At 42.1% G+C, this 15,899-nt stretch overlaps 1 protein-coding gene across 1 annotated transcript in view; it reads left to right on the top strand.

The window, feature by feature from the left end:
- grin3bb (glutamate receptor, ionotropic, N-methyl-D-aspartate 3Bb) overlaps positions 1–14,311 on the top strand; it is a gene marked incomplete at both ends in the record, with an annotated part of 186,205 nt that extends 171,894 nt beyond the window's left edge. Inside the window, 5 exons of the mRNA XM_083671493.1 lie at positions 3,644–3,808; positions 8,112–8,179; positions 13,109–13,738; positions 13,894–14,038; positions 14,258–14,311. Coding sequence (XP_083527619.1) covers positions 3,644–3,808; positions 8,112–8,179; positions 13,109–13,738; positions 13,894–14,038; positions 14,258–14,311 — 1,062 coding nt within the window. The remainder of the gene's footprint in view (positions 1–3,643; positions 3,809–8,111; positions 8,180–13,108; positions 13,739–13,893; positions 14,039–14,257) is intronic.
- Between the last annotated feature and the right edge of the window lie 1,588 nt (positions 14,312–15,899).

The raw sequence follows: 15,899 nt of genomic DNA, 5'->3' as shown, positions 1-15,899 counted from the left end.
TGCTATGTTTTCTTTGACAATCTTACAGTGCCTATAGAAAGTCATCACACCCCTTTGAAATAGTTACTATATTTGTCGTACAGCCTGAAATCAAAACCCATTAAAAAAAAACTTTTTCCAGCTTTATGTAGAAATTTAGCCATACAACATCAAACTAATGAAAAAAAAGGCGACAGTTCTGAAAATGTATAAAAAATGAAAAACAAGAATAACAGGGTTGGAAAAGTCATCAGTCCCCTGATTTAATACTTTGTAGAGCCACCTTTTGCTGCAATTACAGCCATCAATCTGTTTGGATATGTCTCTACTAGCTTTGCACACCTAGATTGGAGAATATTTGCCCATTCTTCTTTGCAGAATTGTTCGAGTTCAGTCAAATTCTGTGGTGAGCGGCGATGGACTGCTCTCTTCAAGTCCATCCACAGGTTTTCTATCGGATTTAAGTCAGGGCTCTGACTTGGCCACTCAAGGACATTCACCTTTCTATCCTTAAGCCACTGCGTTGTTCTTTTGGCAGTATGTTTAGGATCGTTGTCGTGTTGGAAGGTGAATGACCTGCCCATCTTCAGCTGTCTAGCAGAGGGACACAGGTTGTCCTCAAGAATTTGGGTGTCCCCGCTGAAGAGAAACATCCCCACAACATAATGTTGCCACCACCATGCTTCACAGTAGGTATGGTGTGTTTTGGGTGGTGTGCTGTGTTTGGTTTTCGCCAAACATAGCGCTTGGAGTTCAGTCCAAAAAGTTCAATCTTAGTCGCGTCTGACCATAAAATCTTTTTCCACATGGCAACAGAATCTTCCAGGTGTGTTTTTGCATAGCACAAACGAGACTGAGTGTGGCACTTTTTCAGAAATGGCTTCTTTCTTGCTACCCTGCCATACAGGTCAGCTTTGTGTAAAGCTTGTGAGATTGTTGTCACATGCACAGACAGACCAGTCCCAGCCATAAAGACTTGTAAGTCCTTCAAAGTTGCCTTTGGCCTCTTGGTAGCTTCTCTGATCAATGTCCTCCTGGCTCGGTCATCCAGTTTGGACGGACGGCCTGATCTAGGCAAGGTGTTGGTGGTGCCATACGCCTTCCACTTCTTAATGATGCTCTGAACGGTACTCAGAGGAATAGTTAAAGCCTTCAAAATCTTTTTGTAGCCTTCACCTAACTTGTGCCTTCCTACAACTTTATCCCGGAGGCCTTTTGAAAGTACTTTTCCAACCATGGTGAATTCTTTGCAGAACCATGCACTTCTAGTAGTGGAATCCTCAAGAAACAGCTGGTTTTATTCTGAAGTAATCAAAACCACTACAATTGATGTCAGGTGGGGGGCAATTAGCCTGGTGTTTGATCTGGAAGTTGATTGGTTGCACCTGAGCAAGTTTATAATGGTATACTCTAAGGGGCTGATCACTTAACCCATTTTTAATAATTGTCCAGAATTTAAAAATATATATATTTTCACTTTGATGATGAGGGTTATAATGTGTACATACAGCTCAAAAAAGTTAGATTTGATTTATTTTAATTTCCAGGGTGTAATGTGACAAAAGGTAAAGATTTCACAGGGTATGATGACTTTCTATAGGCACTGTATATGACAGGGTGAAGTGCATCGCCATAAATGTAACAAATTTAGTGCAGGAATCAGCTACCCCACCCCCAAACACAAACACACAAATGTTCCACAGTACACACAATGATAAATGACACCAGTATGGCATTTCTATTTTACTCTAATTTGGTGAGGGATGGAATTACCATGGCCTGCAATGAAAAGATTATTCCTCATTTCCATTCTACATCCTTTTGTCAAACTGCTTTATAGAGGAGGCGTGTGTGCGTGTGCATGTGCATGTGCATGTGCGTGTGCGTGTGTGTGTGTGTGTGTGTTGGGGGTTAAAGGGACAGAGTTACACTAGCCCAGAAACAGAAACCCAGTTGACAGGCTAACACATCAAATGGGAGCTCAATGTGATAATAGGATGAGTTATTCCCCCTTCAAACCGAGCAGAATCATAGAGAGAGAAATAGAGAGGAAAAAAGAGAGGTGGAGGAAAGAGAGAGAAAAGAGAAAAGGTGAGTGAGAAGCACAAATGTGAGGGAGAGAAAAAGAGAGGAGTGGGGCAAGGCTGATCTTGGCAGCATGCTCTCTTGGTCGAGGCCCAAGATTAAATGGAATGAGGGACGGGGTGAGGGATGGAGGGAATGATGGGGTTGGCCTGGACTGCACCGCTGGCGTCCACTGTCTCAGCACTCCGGAAACAAGCCATCTCCCTCTTCCTTCCTCTCCTCCCTTCCCTCCATCTCTCCATTCCTCAAACCACTCCTAATAAGATCAGACTGAAGAGACAGGAGGCCTGCTTTCACTTTCGTACATTTTCTCCTGAAAGGTTTCCTCAGTCTTTTTTACTAAGTGTCAAACAGTGTTATATAACACCTTATATTTCTTATTGGAGTGGATATTGCTGTATAGGTGGGTACACTGTCAGTCTGAGACAGGTTCCCATGCTGTGCATTTCAAGAATATACCGCTATTGTCATCACTTAAAGTGCTTCTACAGCGCAACACTTAGTTTCTCTTAGTTTACTCTCTCGGTTTACACTCGCTCTCTCTCTGAGCAGAAAATAATAGAGACCATATATTAGAGTTGAGTTGAACATGATATCAAAGAAAATAAATGGGAAACACAGAGCAGAGTATAATGTAGTAGAACACACAGAGCAGAGTATAATGTAGTAGAACACACAGAGCAGAGTGTAATGTAGTAGAACCAACTTTAAAACAATTAGACTAGTTCATAATCCCACTGAGCAGGTTATACAATAACCTTTTATTGCCACAACTAAGGTTGGTGGAAAATAAAAACGTGTTGAAAAGCATGGTTGGGAGCTCTACATTCACTGACTGAGCAATGAAAACAAGACAGACCATATAATACAGTACAATACAACACTATGTACAATGAGTGTGTGAGGTGCAGTATGATGTGCTAGTGCTTGAGAGTTCATTGGCTTTTGGAAAAAAGCTTTGTCAGGGTGGAAGGAGTCTCATGGTTTCCCTTGCCTGTTTGGTGGTGCTCCTGATGTACACTGGGCCCAATGGAGGGAGGTTGCACCCATTCTTTATGCAGATTTGTTTATGCTTGTTCATGCTCTAGAATTTTATATAATACAACCAGATAGATAGATATAATTGTAAATAGAGTAGATCAGAATGTTATGTAATAATAATAATAATAATAATAAAAATGGTGTACAAGCTGTATGATGCGTAGACCAATCATATGCCTTTTATTCCATGTGGAGTAGTGCACAAGAGCACAACTGCTGGGAACAGGGTGGAGAATTGGGATGCTGTATTTATGGACATGCAGTAAGTGTAAGCAGAGATGAATAGGTGCCCTTTAGAGGTTTAAATAAAGAATGGTAAAGCATACTTGAAAATACTCTAGCCTCTCAGTGTTCATAGAGAGTGATATAAATTATCATGTTTTTCATACCCTGTTTGAGTTGGACTTGGAAGGCATCACCATACCCCTACAAAAAGCTTTGAATAAAAGAGGACTTTAATACTATACTCCACTGCCCCCTGTTTCTTACCCTCTTCTCTCTCCCTCCTCTTCCCTCATTTCCCCCCTCCCATCTCCAGACTCTGCAGATGGGCATCCGTCACTTCGGGGGGTTGTTTGTGCTGCTGTGTGTGGGGGTAGCCGGGGCGCTCCTCACTCTGGCCGGGGAGCATGCCTTCTACCGCCTGGTGCTGCCCCACATCCGACGCAAGCAGAAGTTCAATTACTGGCTCCACACCAGCCAGGTAAGAGTGTGTGTGTGTGTGTGTGTGTGTGTGTGTGTGTGTGTGTGTGTGTGTGTGTGTGTGTGTGTGTGTGTGTGTGTGTGTGTGTGTGTGTGTGTGTGTGTGTGTGTGTGTGTGTGTGTGTGTGTGTGTGTGTGTGTGTGTGTGTTAGAGAGAAAGCGAGACAGCGAATACAACCATTCAATCAACCACAGTTATTCCATAGCTCCGACTGTCCCTTTTGGTCTGTGCAGCCTATTGGCTACTCCCCATAATCGAGTTTCAGTTTTAGCCTACATCCTAAGCATCCATTTTGCGGTCATTGTAGGTATCGTTATCAGTTATTGATTGGAATTCTCTATGAGTCAATTCAGGGACACGTGAAGGGGCATGAGAGAGGGGAAGATTGCTAAGGAGGGAAGGTTTATTAACACTCGCTGCTCTCACTGTTGCTGTTCACCTATGTTCCGCTGACAGAATGGCTACTATAATTACATATTCATTAGTGTCAAGTCAACATACAGTACCAGTCAAATTTTTGGCCACACCTTGCCAAGAGTGTGCAAAGCTGTCATCAAAGCAAAAGGTGGCTACTTTGAAGAATCTAAAATATAAAACATATTCTGGTTTGTTTAACACTTTTTTGTTTACTACATAATTTCATATGTGTTCCTTCATAGTTTTGATGTCTTCAATATTCATCTACAATGTAGAAAATAATAAAAATAAAGAAAACCATTGAATGAGAAGGTGTGTCCAAACTTTTGACTGGTACTCTACCTCTGGGACAACTCCCACTTAAACCGTTCAGTTTGCCGGGTATACCACGTGACAAACAACAGTAATCACCCTTCCAGAGGGGGTCTTTAAGAAGTCATCCTCTCTCTGCCTCAGGCATCTCTCTTTCACAGCGCTTTTCAATGGCTTTTTAAAGTGCTCTTTTTTCATTTGTGGCTCCTTGGCACATGTTTATGAACTCTATAACTAAAAGCACTTACAGTTCACACATCCTCAGTAAATTCAATATTAACAAACATTCACTGCCTATAAAATCTTGTTTATGGTGTTGGTTTTTTCATCCTCTTGGCTAAAGGCAGCGTCTGACTGTAAATCACCTTCTGTTAGATGTAAAGAAAGCAAATAGTGCCATCTGCTGTTCATATGTGGAACCACCTTTTGGGCACACTAATCTGAGGGCCTCAATTTGCTTCCACTAAAGAGCACTGCACAACACTAAAACCATGTGCAAAGAACATTTTGGTAATTCGGTGTCACCTCACTTCCCTTCACTCCCCGCTTAGTCTTCACCGTTTGTTGGTCGCTTCAGGAGCGCAAGTATACGAGTACTGTTTTTGAGACTGCAATCTCTCCTTTTGTTTTGAGCCTTGAGTGTATCCTGTTTCGTCTACTCTTTCTAAATACCTACTTGTCCGCCTCCCTTTCTCTGCACCGCACCTGTGTCTGCTTACAACAACAAGCCCTTACAGGGATTGAAAGGAGGCAAACAATGCGATAGCCTTTTATGCTTTCCTGACGTCTGACTGGGTCCTCCGGCAACAGCAAGATCAAGACATCTTGAGGGTGTGGGGTACACCAGATTAGATTGGTTGCTGCAGTGCGCTCTTTAGCAGAAGCAAATTGTGGCCCTAAATCTTAAGTATGACTGGATAAATCTTCAGTATAATTGGATAAATCTTTAGTATAATTGGAAAGCACTGACAATTCAAATGCCTTGCATCCGGCAGCATGGAGGAGTATAAAGCGGAGTCCTACAAACTGCGGAGGGCGGTGAAAGCCGCCAAGAGGAGATATGCAGACAGAATGCAGGCGCAGATGGAGAACAACAACACCAGGGACCTATGCCGAGGACTACGGTCTATTACGGACTACCGGAACGCACCCCCCTCAACCGGAAGTGCAGATGCCTCCCTAGCCGAAGACCTGAACTCTTTTTATGCACGGTTTGAGGCTGGCAACACCACCGCTAGCGCACCGTCAGAGTGCTGGCTAGCGCGGCTGATGGGAGTTCACACGCTGGGGCAGAGCAAGCACTCTCCGTGACGGAACACGACATGAGGAGGGCTTTGCTGAAGGTGAATACTAGGAAAGCTGCTGGCCCGGATGGCATACCTGGGCGAGTACTGAAGACCTGTGCTAACCAGCTAGCTCCTGTGTTAATTACCATATTCAACCTATCACTGGCTAATTCTGTAGATCCCACCTGTTTTAAAAGATCCTCCATCGTCCCTGTGTCCAAGATCACCTCCCCAGCCTGCTTGAATGACTACAGACCCGTGGCTCTAACCTCAGTGGTCATGAAGTGCTTTGAGAGGCTGATTAAGGAATACATCTGCTCCTCCCTCCCTCCGACCTTGGACCAACTGCAGTTCGCATACAGACCAAATAGATCCACGGACGATGCAGTCTCCCAGGTCCTCCACACCACTCTCTCTCACCTTGACAGTCAGAAGGGGGGCTATGTGAGAATGCTGTTTATAGATTACAGCTCAGCATTCAATACCATAGTCCCCACCAGACTGGCTGAAAAGATGATTGGATTAGGACTGAACATTCCCCTGTGTGCCTGGATCCTGGACTTCCTGACGGCCAGGCCACAGGTGGTCAGGGTGGGTAGACACACCTCCAGCATACTCATCCTGAGCACAGGGTTCCCCCAGGGCTGCGTCCTTAGCCCCCTACTCTACTCCCTGTACACCCACGACTGTGTGGCTAAGTCCAGCGACAACTCCATCATCAAGTTTGCGGACGACACAGTTGTGGTGGGGCTGATCTCAGATAACAATGAGGAAGTCTACCTGGACGAGGTGGCGGACCTGTCACTCTGGTGTCAGGAGAATAGCCTCATCCTGAATGTCTCCAAGACAAAGGAGCTGATTGTGGACTTCAGGAGAGCACAACATCCAAGGACCTACATGTCGCTGGACATCGGTGGGACTGCTGTGGACAGGGTGAGCAGTTTTAAATACCTGGGAGTCCACATCACAGAAGACCTGACCTGGACTACCCACATCAGTACACTGTTCCATCTCAGGCAGCTGAGGAAATTTAAAATCTCCCGGAGGATCCTTCAGACCTTCTACTCTGGAGCTGTGGAGAGCATCCTGGCTGGCAACACCACCGTCTGGTACTGTAACAGCACGGCCCAGGACAGGCGAGCTCTGCAAAGGGTGGTACGCCTGGCAGAAAAGACCATGGGAGCTCCAACCCCCCCTCTCCATGTCCTGTACACCAGGAGGTGTAGGACCAGAGCCTACAGGATAATGAAGGACCCTCACCACCCGAAAAACGGACTGTTCCAGCTGCTGCAGTCAGGCAAACACCTTCGCTGTCATGCAGCAAGAACAGAGAGACTAAGACTAAGAGTTTTTTCCCCCACGCCATCAGGATCATCAACGATGACCCCACCAGTGCCCCCCTCAAGTCACTCACACACCCACCGACATCATAACACATATGCACACACATAATTATCCATTGCAGACCCATCCTCCACTGTAATTATCTGTACTGTCAACCTGTCATTGCCATTGTATATTGCCATTCCATTGCGTACATTGCTTCACCGCTGTTTATACTGCTACACTGTTTATACTGTTTATACTGTTCATACTGTTTATATTTTTTATTACTTCTATTTTATTTTATTTTATTATTTAAAACGTATTGTTGCACTACTCTGTGGCACTGTCACTTTGCATTTCACTGTATACTTGTATGCACGTGACAAATAAAGAATCTTGAATCTTGAATTTTGAATGTACTTGGCTTATTCTCTGGAAGTCTCCTCCTTTGCATGGCAAAAATAGAAAATAGTCGCACTGAGTCTGACTGCATTGGCAAACATGTTATGGCTGTGTGTGTGAAGCCTTCTCTTAAGGAGAGCCATCAATGTGGCATCAACGCTTACACAAACACAAAAACAACAGGCAACAAAAGCAAGATGTGGCTCATTTACCAAAATATATACGGTCTTCAAAAAAGGCATGGGCAGTTGTTGATCGTAACTAAGGTGAGTTTTCCAGCAGTCTCTCTCTTCAACAAGTGGCTTTCTCCTCTCCTTCCGCTACTAGTCAATTTTTCTGTTGTGTGCAATGGCAGTACACTCTGGATAAAGACACAGCCATTTTATAGAATTCTGGGGTTTTTTCGGGTGCAGGCTCATGAATTGTCAGTTAGGTTGGGCTCGGGCTCCATTTCAATGGGCTTGAATTTTCAAAGTTCGTGAAATTGAAAAATAGAGCAAGGTGATTGGGTGGTAGCTACGCTACTGGTATAACTATGGTCATGGTTATGTGTTCTGCAGAAAATCCACAGAGCCTTGAACATGACTTACGAGGACGTGAAGAAGCAGCGGATCAATGCAGAGAAAAGGTATTCAAATTCAAATAATTTCAATGTCTCAATAGTTTTAACAGGCTTTCTTATCTTGTGCCTTTTCCTTCATTTCTGCTCATGATAGTAAACACAATATGCTTGGAACTGATCCAGCACTTTTACCAGTGGTCATGAAGGGAAAGAATAGATTACTTTTGTAGAGTATTGAGATATCATTTTTTAAACAGGCTGAAAGTTCCTCTGTATAGCTTTTTAGTTGTGTATTATGTCATGATTTCCCATGACAATTTCGAAATATTACAAGCTCTAATACCAAAATCATTAAGAATCATAACAACAACACCTTTTATACATAGTCCCCCTATTTCAGGGCACCAAAAGTAATGGGACAATTGGCCTGACAGTTGTTTCTGGTACAGTGTGGTCTGTCACATCATTTGTGCAGGCATAAGAGAGTTGTCAATATCTAGTATTGATTCTAGCGTTTGTCTTTGGAGTCTGCTATTGGTGTCTGTCAACATGAGGACCAGAGGTGTCAATGAAAGTCAAGGAAGACTTATTAAGGAAGATTATTAGCTGAAAAAAGAAAATCCCAATCAGAAACATATCCAAAACCATAGACTTGCCAAAATCAACAGTTTGGAACATAATTTAAAAGAAAAAAAAAACACTGTTGTGCAGCAGTGAGCAGCAATTGCAAACTGCTGGTAGCCCAAGGAAGACTTCTACAGTGGATGACCGAAGAATTAAGAATTCATTAATTAAGAAAAAACCCAAAACAACTGTCCCACAGATAAGGAACACTCTCCAGCAGGTAGGCGTGAATGTGTCAGAGACTACGATCCGCAAGATATGTCACCAGCCAAATTACAGAGGCTTCAATGCAAGGTGGAAACCACTAGTTATCCTTAAAAAGGATGGTCAGGTTTCCTAAAAAGTACCTAAAAAGCACCAAAAAAGCCTACAGAGGTCTGGAAAGAATGGTTGTGGACAGGTAAGATTAATATTATCATGTGCCAAAATGTGATTGCAAGTGGAACGTTTGGAGAACAAATGATCTGCTCAAGATGTACAGCATATCACCTCATCTGTGAAACATGGTGGGCGGTGGGGGGTGTTATGGTTTGGGCATGTACAGCTGCTACTAAAGCCGGCTCTTAATTGACGATGTAGCTGCTGACAGCAGCAGTAGAATGTATGTACAGAAACATCTTGTCTGCTCGAGTACGAGCAAATGCCTCCAAATTCATTGGAATGTGCTTCATTAAATATATTATCATAGCAAACAGGGCCACAAAAAGTAATAAAAGTTCTTGACTGGCCAAGTCAATCTTCAGATTTAAATGTATTAAAATGCATGCATTTCATTTCCTGATAAGATTTTAGGCAAAAAGACCTCAAAACAAACAACTGAAGAACCAGAGAAGATACCCAGTCGCAGACTTCAGGCAGTTATTGCATGCAAAGGGTTCTTGACTAAATTAAACATGAGTGCTTAAGTTTGACATTATATTAATCTGTGCCATTACTTTTGGTGCCCTGAAATAGGGGGATTATGTATAAAAAGTGTTGTAATTTATAAATGGTGAAACCAATATGTTCCACATTGTGTTATAGACTCAATTTAAAATTGATTAAATGTATTTTTTTGCCATCAATCCACTCGCAATACCACATAATGACAAAGTGAAAACAAGTTTTTAGAAATGTTTGTGTTAAAATTTAAATACAGATATATCTCATTTACATAAGTATTCAGACCCTTTGCTATGATACTCTTAACATTTGCTCAAATGCAAAAATGTCTTCAACAAGTCACTGAACAAGTTGAATTGAGTCCATCTGAGTGCAAACATGATAGTTAATGTGATTTCGGAATAAATATCTTTGTTTTTATAGGGTCTCTGAATTGCATAGGAATCAATTACACACTGTGTGGATTCACTGTCACTCCCAAATTTCAAAAGTTTCTCTTGATCCTGAAAAACTCCCCAGTCCCTGCTAGTAAAAAACATACCCATAACATGATGCAGCTAACACTATTCTTCACATGAGGGATGGTGCAGAAACTGCATTGCATATGCTGGATTTGCACTAAACTTAATGCTTTGTTGTAAAACCAAATAAACACATTTCCAGCCACTTTCTTTGCTGTATCACTTGAATTCATTGTTGCAAACACAATTATGGATATGAGAGATTATTTTCCATTAACCCTCCTATTATGTTCAAATAAACTTACAACTTTGATGTTTCGGGTCAATTTGACCCGAGCAATGTAAACATGCAGAAAATGATTTTAACGGAAAGTCTTAACCAAGTTTCTTTCTCAGCTACTTTAGGCCTTTCTACTGACCATCTTTATAGCCCAGTAAATAATACATGACTGCCCCCAACCTCCCCTTATACATCAAGTATTGTATATATGCGAAATATGCAAATCACTGTACTATCTCATTCATTGACCTAAAATGAAAAACTAATTATGTTTTGGTGTTTGCAGGGCTTTATGTTGATATTAAGTGCTCATTAAAGAGTTTAAATGCAGATTGTATGTCTTTTATATGACTGCTAGCATATCTGGTGGGGCCTGGAACCATTTTGATGACATTAGCTGCAGTCAGTCTACCCTGTCTTGTAACTGGGGATCCAGACCATAGCAGCTTTCCATTTTTGGATGTCATGTTTCTTGGTGGTTGAGATATGACAAGGGGGTTTATTTGTGTTTGAGAAACCACAGGAGGGTCAGAATGTCCTATCTCACTGGCTTCATTCTCGTCAGAGGAGGATGCCGCATAATCAGAGTCCTCCTCAACATTATCCTCTGTCTCAGACACATCCTCATCTATATCACTTCCATCCTGAAAGATCTGTGACAGAACCTCAGTGGCAGCAAATCTTTTCCTCTGTCTGGTGGTCATTTTCAAAATGTTTAGTTGAGGCACAAATGCAAAGAGAATGGTTTAGAGGGCTGTGTGTGCAGCCCTTATTATAAGGTTGTCCCCGCCCCCATGTTGCATGAATTATCAAAGTTCTCGCAGGAACTATGTTTGCCCCATCCCATATACTGCGAGAATTATCAGTGTTGTTGTGGGAACTATGTTTGCCCCACCCCACATACTGCGAGAATTATTCCCGCGGTTATATGTTTGCCCCACCCCCCATGCTGTGAGAATTATCATAGTTGTTATGAGAACTGTCATAGTTGTTATGAGTCCTGTCAGAGTTCTCACGGGAAATATGTCCTCCCTCTCTCATTGCTTCTTGAATGATCAGAGATCTCGTGGGAACTATGTTTTCTCCTCACAGACACACACACACACACGGATGGACACACACACAGACACACACACACACACACAAGGAAGGACAGACACACACACACACACAGACGAACGTGTAGGTGCCCTCAGTATCATCCAACACAACAAAAACGAGATAGAAATCAGGGTTTTATAGAACAATAGTGCTAGGGGTCAAAATGACCCCAACACGACCGTTGCGTACAAAATGTGTACAGGACATGTTTTTAAATTTTGTTGGTTCATTTCATGTTTACCATGTTTACCCCATAAAGTTAGGAAAAGTCATAAAAAATCTGGCTGAAAAAAGTATGTTAACCATGTTTTTAGAGACAGTAAACATTGAATCGGGTCAAATTGACCCCTAACATAATAGGAGGGTTAAGGGATTATTTTTGGCCACTTGGTTATATACCAATTTTGTAGTGACTTTGTAGAATTTTTGTAGAGTGACTGAGATGATGTTGTCCCATTGACTGTGCTTTTTCCTCTCCACCATTCAACTTTGTATATTTTTGTAAGTCTCCCCAGGCCTCAGGGTCGCATTCCTGAGCAGTTTCGTTCCTCTCCATTTGCTCAGTTTGTAATGACAACCTGATCCACACAGTGTGTAATTGATTCCTATGCAAATCAGAGACCCTATAAAAACAAACATATTAATTCCAAAATTACATGAACTATTATCCTTGCATTACGATGGACTCAATTCAACTTACTGAGTGATTTTTTGATAACATTTTTGCATTTCAGCTAATTTTAAGAGTGTCCTAGCAAATGGTCTGAATACTTATGTACATGAGGTATTTCTGTATTTAAATTTTATAAATTTACTGAAATGTCTAAAAACCTGTTTTCGCTTTGTCATTCTGGGGTATAGTGTGTGGATTGATATCAAAAAAATATATTGAATACATTTTGATGGCAAAGTCTTTTAATTTAATCCATTTTAAATTGAGTCTATAACACAACAAAATGTGGAAAAAGTGAAGGGGTCTGAATACTTTCTGAAGGCACTGTACTTTCAATAAGTATATTTGATAACTAACTATAAAACATTAAATTCAAGTATACTTTTTGTAAATATACTTAATTACAAATGAGAGGAAATTAAATGCAAGTCGACTTTCAAAAAGTATATTTAATTACAATTAATTGGTAATGGAAATAGTTACAAGTACACTTTCAATAAGTATATTTGATTTCAATTAATAGCACGTTAATCTCAAGTACACTTTTTGGAAGCATACCTAAAATACAGGAAAATATATTCAAGCAGATTCTCAATAAATATATGGAAGTTCAACATCAGTACAAATTAATTATACTTTCAATTAGTATAGAAAAACATAAATATATTTGAGGTATATTAACTACAAATAAAATCGATTTTAATTATAATTAAGCACACTCTTGTATGTTTCATTTCAACTTCAGCTTTGAGGGGTGGTTTCCTGAGGACCTGGGTTCAAAAAGCATTTGAAATTAAACCCCACCCATCTGGCAATCCAAACAGGCTCAAGCAAACACTCAAAGTATTTGAATGTATTTCAAATACTTTTCGAGCCAGGTCTGGTATTTTGGACATAGATTAAGCCTAGTCTTGGCCTAAATTGCACTCTCTCTAGTCCGACATGATACTGACAGAGCTTTTGTCTCCCTGTAGCTGCAACATCCAGAAGTCCCACCTCCCCCAGCCTCCACCAGCCCCCCCTCCCCCCGGAGCCTCTGCCAAGTGGAACAATGAGAGCAGCCAGGATGCTGGGAGGGACCCCAAGGACAACAAGCACGTTCACTTCAACATGGAGACGCTCAACAGCCGACGCCTGCTGGCCAGGGCTGTGACAGAGTCTATGGGGGGGAAAGGGGGGTCTGGAGGGGCTGCCACATCTGGGGCTAGCCTAGCTACACGGGTATGTGAGAACGGAGGGCTGACTGATTCGTTCGCCAGCCTGGTGCTGTCTCTCCCCTCTTCCTCCATACCCCCCTCCTCTTCCTCGTCCTCCTCAGGCGTTCCTCCCAGTGCAGGAGAGCTTCAGGAGCTGCAGGAGAAGATTGAGGAGATCCGCGATCAGCTGCGGGTGGCTCTGGCCAAGAGGGCTGAGCTGCAGACTTCCCTGGCTAAAGAGAAGGTCAGTTCCATCCCCACGGTGACAGGACCGCCCCCTGTGGCTCCCCTCCTCACTACCACTTCCCTTCCCCCCAACACATGCTGTGCTACTACCATGACGGAACCTCCCCGCAAGGCTCCGCCTACAGTACACCCCACCCGCATCAAACACACCAATGAGAAAAGGTGATGCATCCGCCATCTGGGCACAGAGCCCATTGGTAGGGTTCTAGGGGGAGGAGTGTAGTGACAGCATCAGTGACAGATTCCCTCAATTTGGAAATATCCTCTTTTGGCTCTTGAATGGGATTCGCTACCCCCTTCCCCCTCCCCTATTCCAGTGCCGGAGCATGGCAGCTCAACACTAAATCCAAACTGTTCAGTTGTGTCGCCTGCTATTTCCAAGGTTTTGAGGATTATGTCATACAGCCACTCCTTTGGTCCTTTCCTCCTGTCATCCTCCACGGGACAAAATGTCTGCCACCCGTACTCTCTTCCCCATTCACAGTCTTCTGTTTCCCATCGACAGTATATTGGTGTGTGTGTTGGGTGGGGGTTATTATGTAGCCAATTACTGAATTTGAACCATGCATCCACAGCCCGAAAAGACAATCTGTGCTACCTGTGCTAAGTCCAGACACTGCAAAGGAAGTACTAAATCAAGAGTGGTGCTTTGATAATGTTTTTGTTCTTTCTTTCTTACAGACTAGTCCAGGCGTTGTGTGCCAAAATTTGGGTGAATCGTTCACCCTTTCGTGAAAGCGTGAAACTTGGTACATTTATACAGTGTTGTCGTCTGGAACATTTCCAGGCGTAGAACCATCACAAAAATGCCATTTTTCTTTCTGCCGTATCTGAAAATGTTATTCGCCCTTAAATCTGCTGAACCAAACATGCTAGTGAGACTACCTTGCATCCATCCTGCAATTCAGTAGCGATGCCAGGATTCACATATTGGCTGGGCCTGACAAATTACTCTGCGTGCCAAAAATGTATATTATTTTTGGTTGAGATAATGTTGCATTCTATGTGATAGTCTGAACATGACTTTAGCCGAGCAGACCAACATTATAGCTCATACATGTTAGGCTATATCAAAGATCTCTCATCAGAAATAAACCCAGGCCACTTGGACACTGCAACACTGCCTGGTTAATAAACCCTTGTACAATTCTTCTAGGGGCTCTCCATGGTCATTTCACTCCAAATTCATTGCTATGTATATATCCCATTATTAAATGACGGAACCTCCCCGCAAGGCTCCGCCTACAGTACACCCCACCCGCATCAAACACACCAATGAGAAAAGGTGATGCATCCGCCATCTGGGCACAAAGTCCATTGGTAGGGTTCTAGGGGGAAGAGTATAGTGACAGCAACAGTGACAGATTCCCTTAATCTGGAAATACCCTCTCATGGCTCTTAAATGGGATTCACTGCCCCCGCACTTGAAAAATCACCCTTTGCCTCAAAATTATGCCCTTCTGATGGCCAACAGAAATCATCTCTGAGTCCATGTCTAGATTGATTTGTCTGAAGACTTCCTATGCCCTACAGTTAAAAACCTGCATTTTGAAGGGGTCCCTATGGATAGATAGGTTAAAAATTGAATATCATCATTAGGCTATAAACAACTAAATAGCCTACAATTCTTTGCCATACCAGCTTTCGAGTGCAACTGAATTGTGGAGAATAATTCGCAAAGTTTGCCATGTGAAACTTTTGACATAGGGATTAATTGTGCTTGAAGTGGGATCTTCAAAGCAGTGCGAAATGTTTGTCTCCTCTCTATCAATTCAATAAACCATATGACTGAATCGATCTTAATCAAATTATCTAAACCACAGACACAGAAAATGTATATGCTTACAAACTGTCCCGTAAGTATAGTAAATACACTTTTTTCGATGTACTTAATGTACATTAAGTATGGACTAAGCACACTAATGGGACTACATTGGGACACTTCTTTTGTACTTGTAAGTATACTTAGTCTACTAATTTAAGAGGTGAATTGTAGGCAATTGAAATGTACTTTTAACAATTTAATTGTGATTATAAAAATGTCACTATCATATTTCAAATACACTTTAAGTAGCATTAACCATTTTTCAGTTAGTATTTAGTATAATAGAAGTGTGCCAATAATGCCACTATCATATTTAAAATGCACTATAAGTAGTAACTAACTACTTCAATTTGTTTAGAAATGCATGGGTATTTATGATAACATATTGAGTATTCAATCTTTATTTATCCATAAAGTCCTATTGAGGTTGAGGGATGAGACTTGTATTTTCAGACTTCGGAATGAATGGAATACCCTATCTTGGCCTCCATTATTTTA

This window comes from Argentina silus, assembly GCF_951799395.1.
Source record: "Argentina silus genome assembly, chromosome: 6".
Classification (NCBI taxonomy): Eukaryota; Metazoa; Chordata; class Actinopteri; order Argentiniformes; family Argentinidae; genus Argentina; species Argentina silus.
This window is presented reverse-complemented; position numbering and strand designations above follow the sequence as displayed.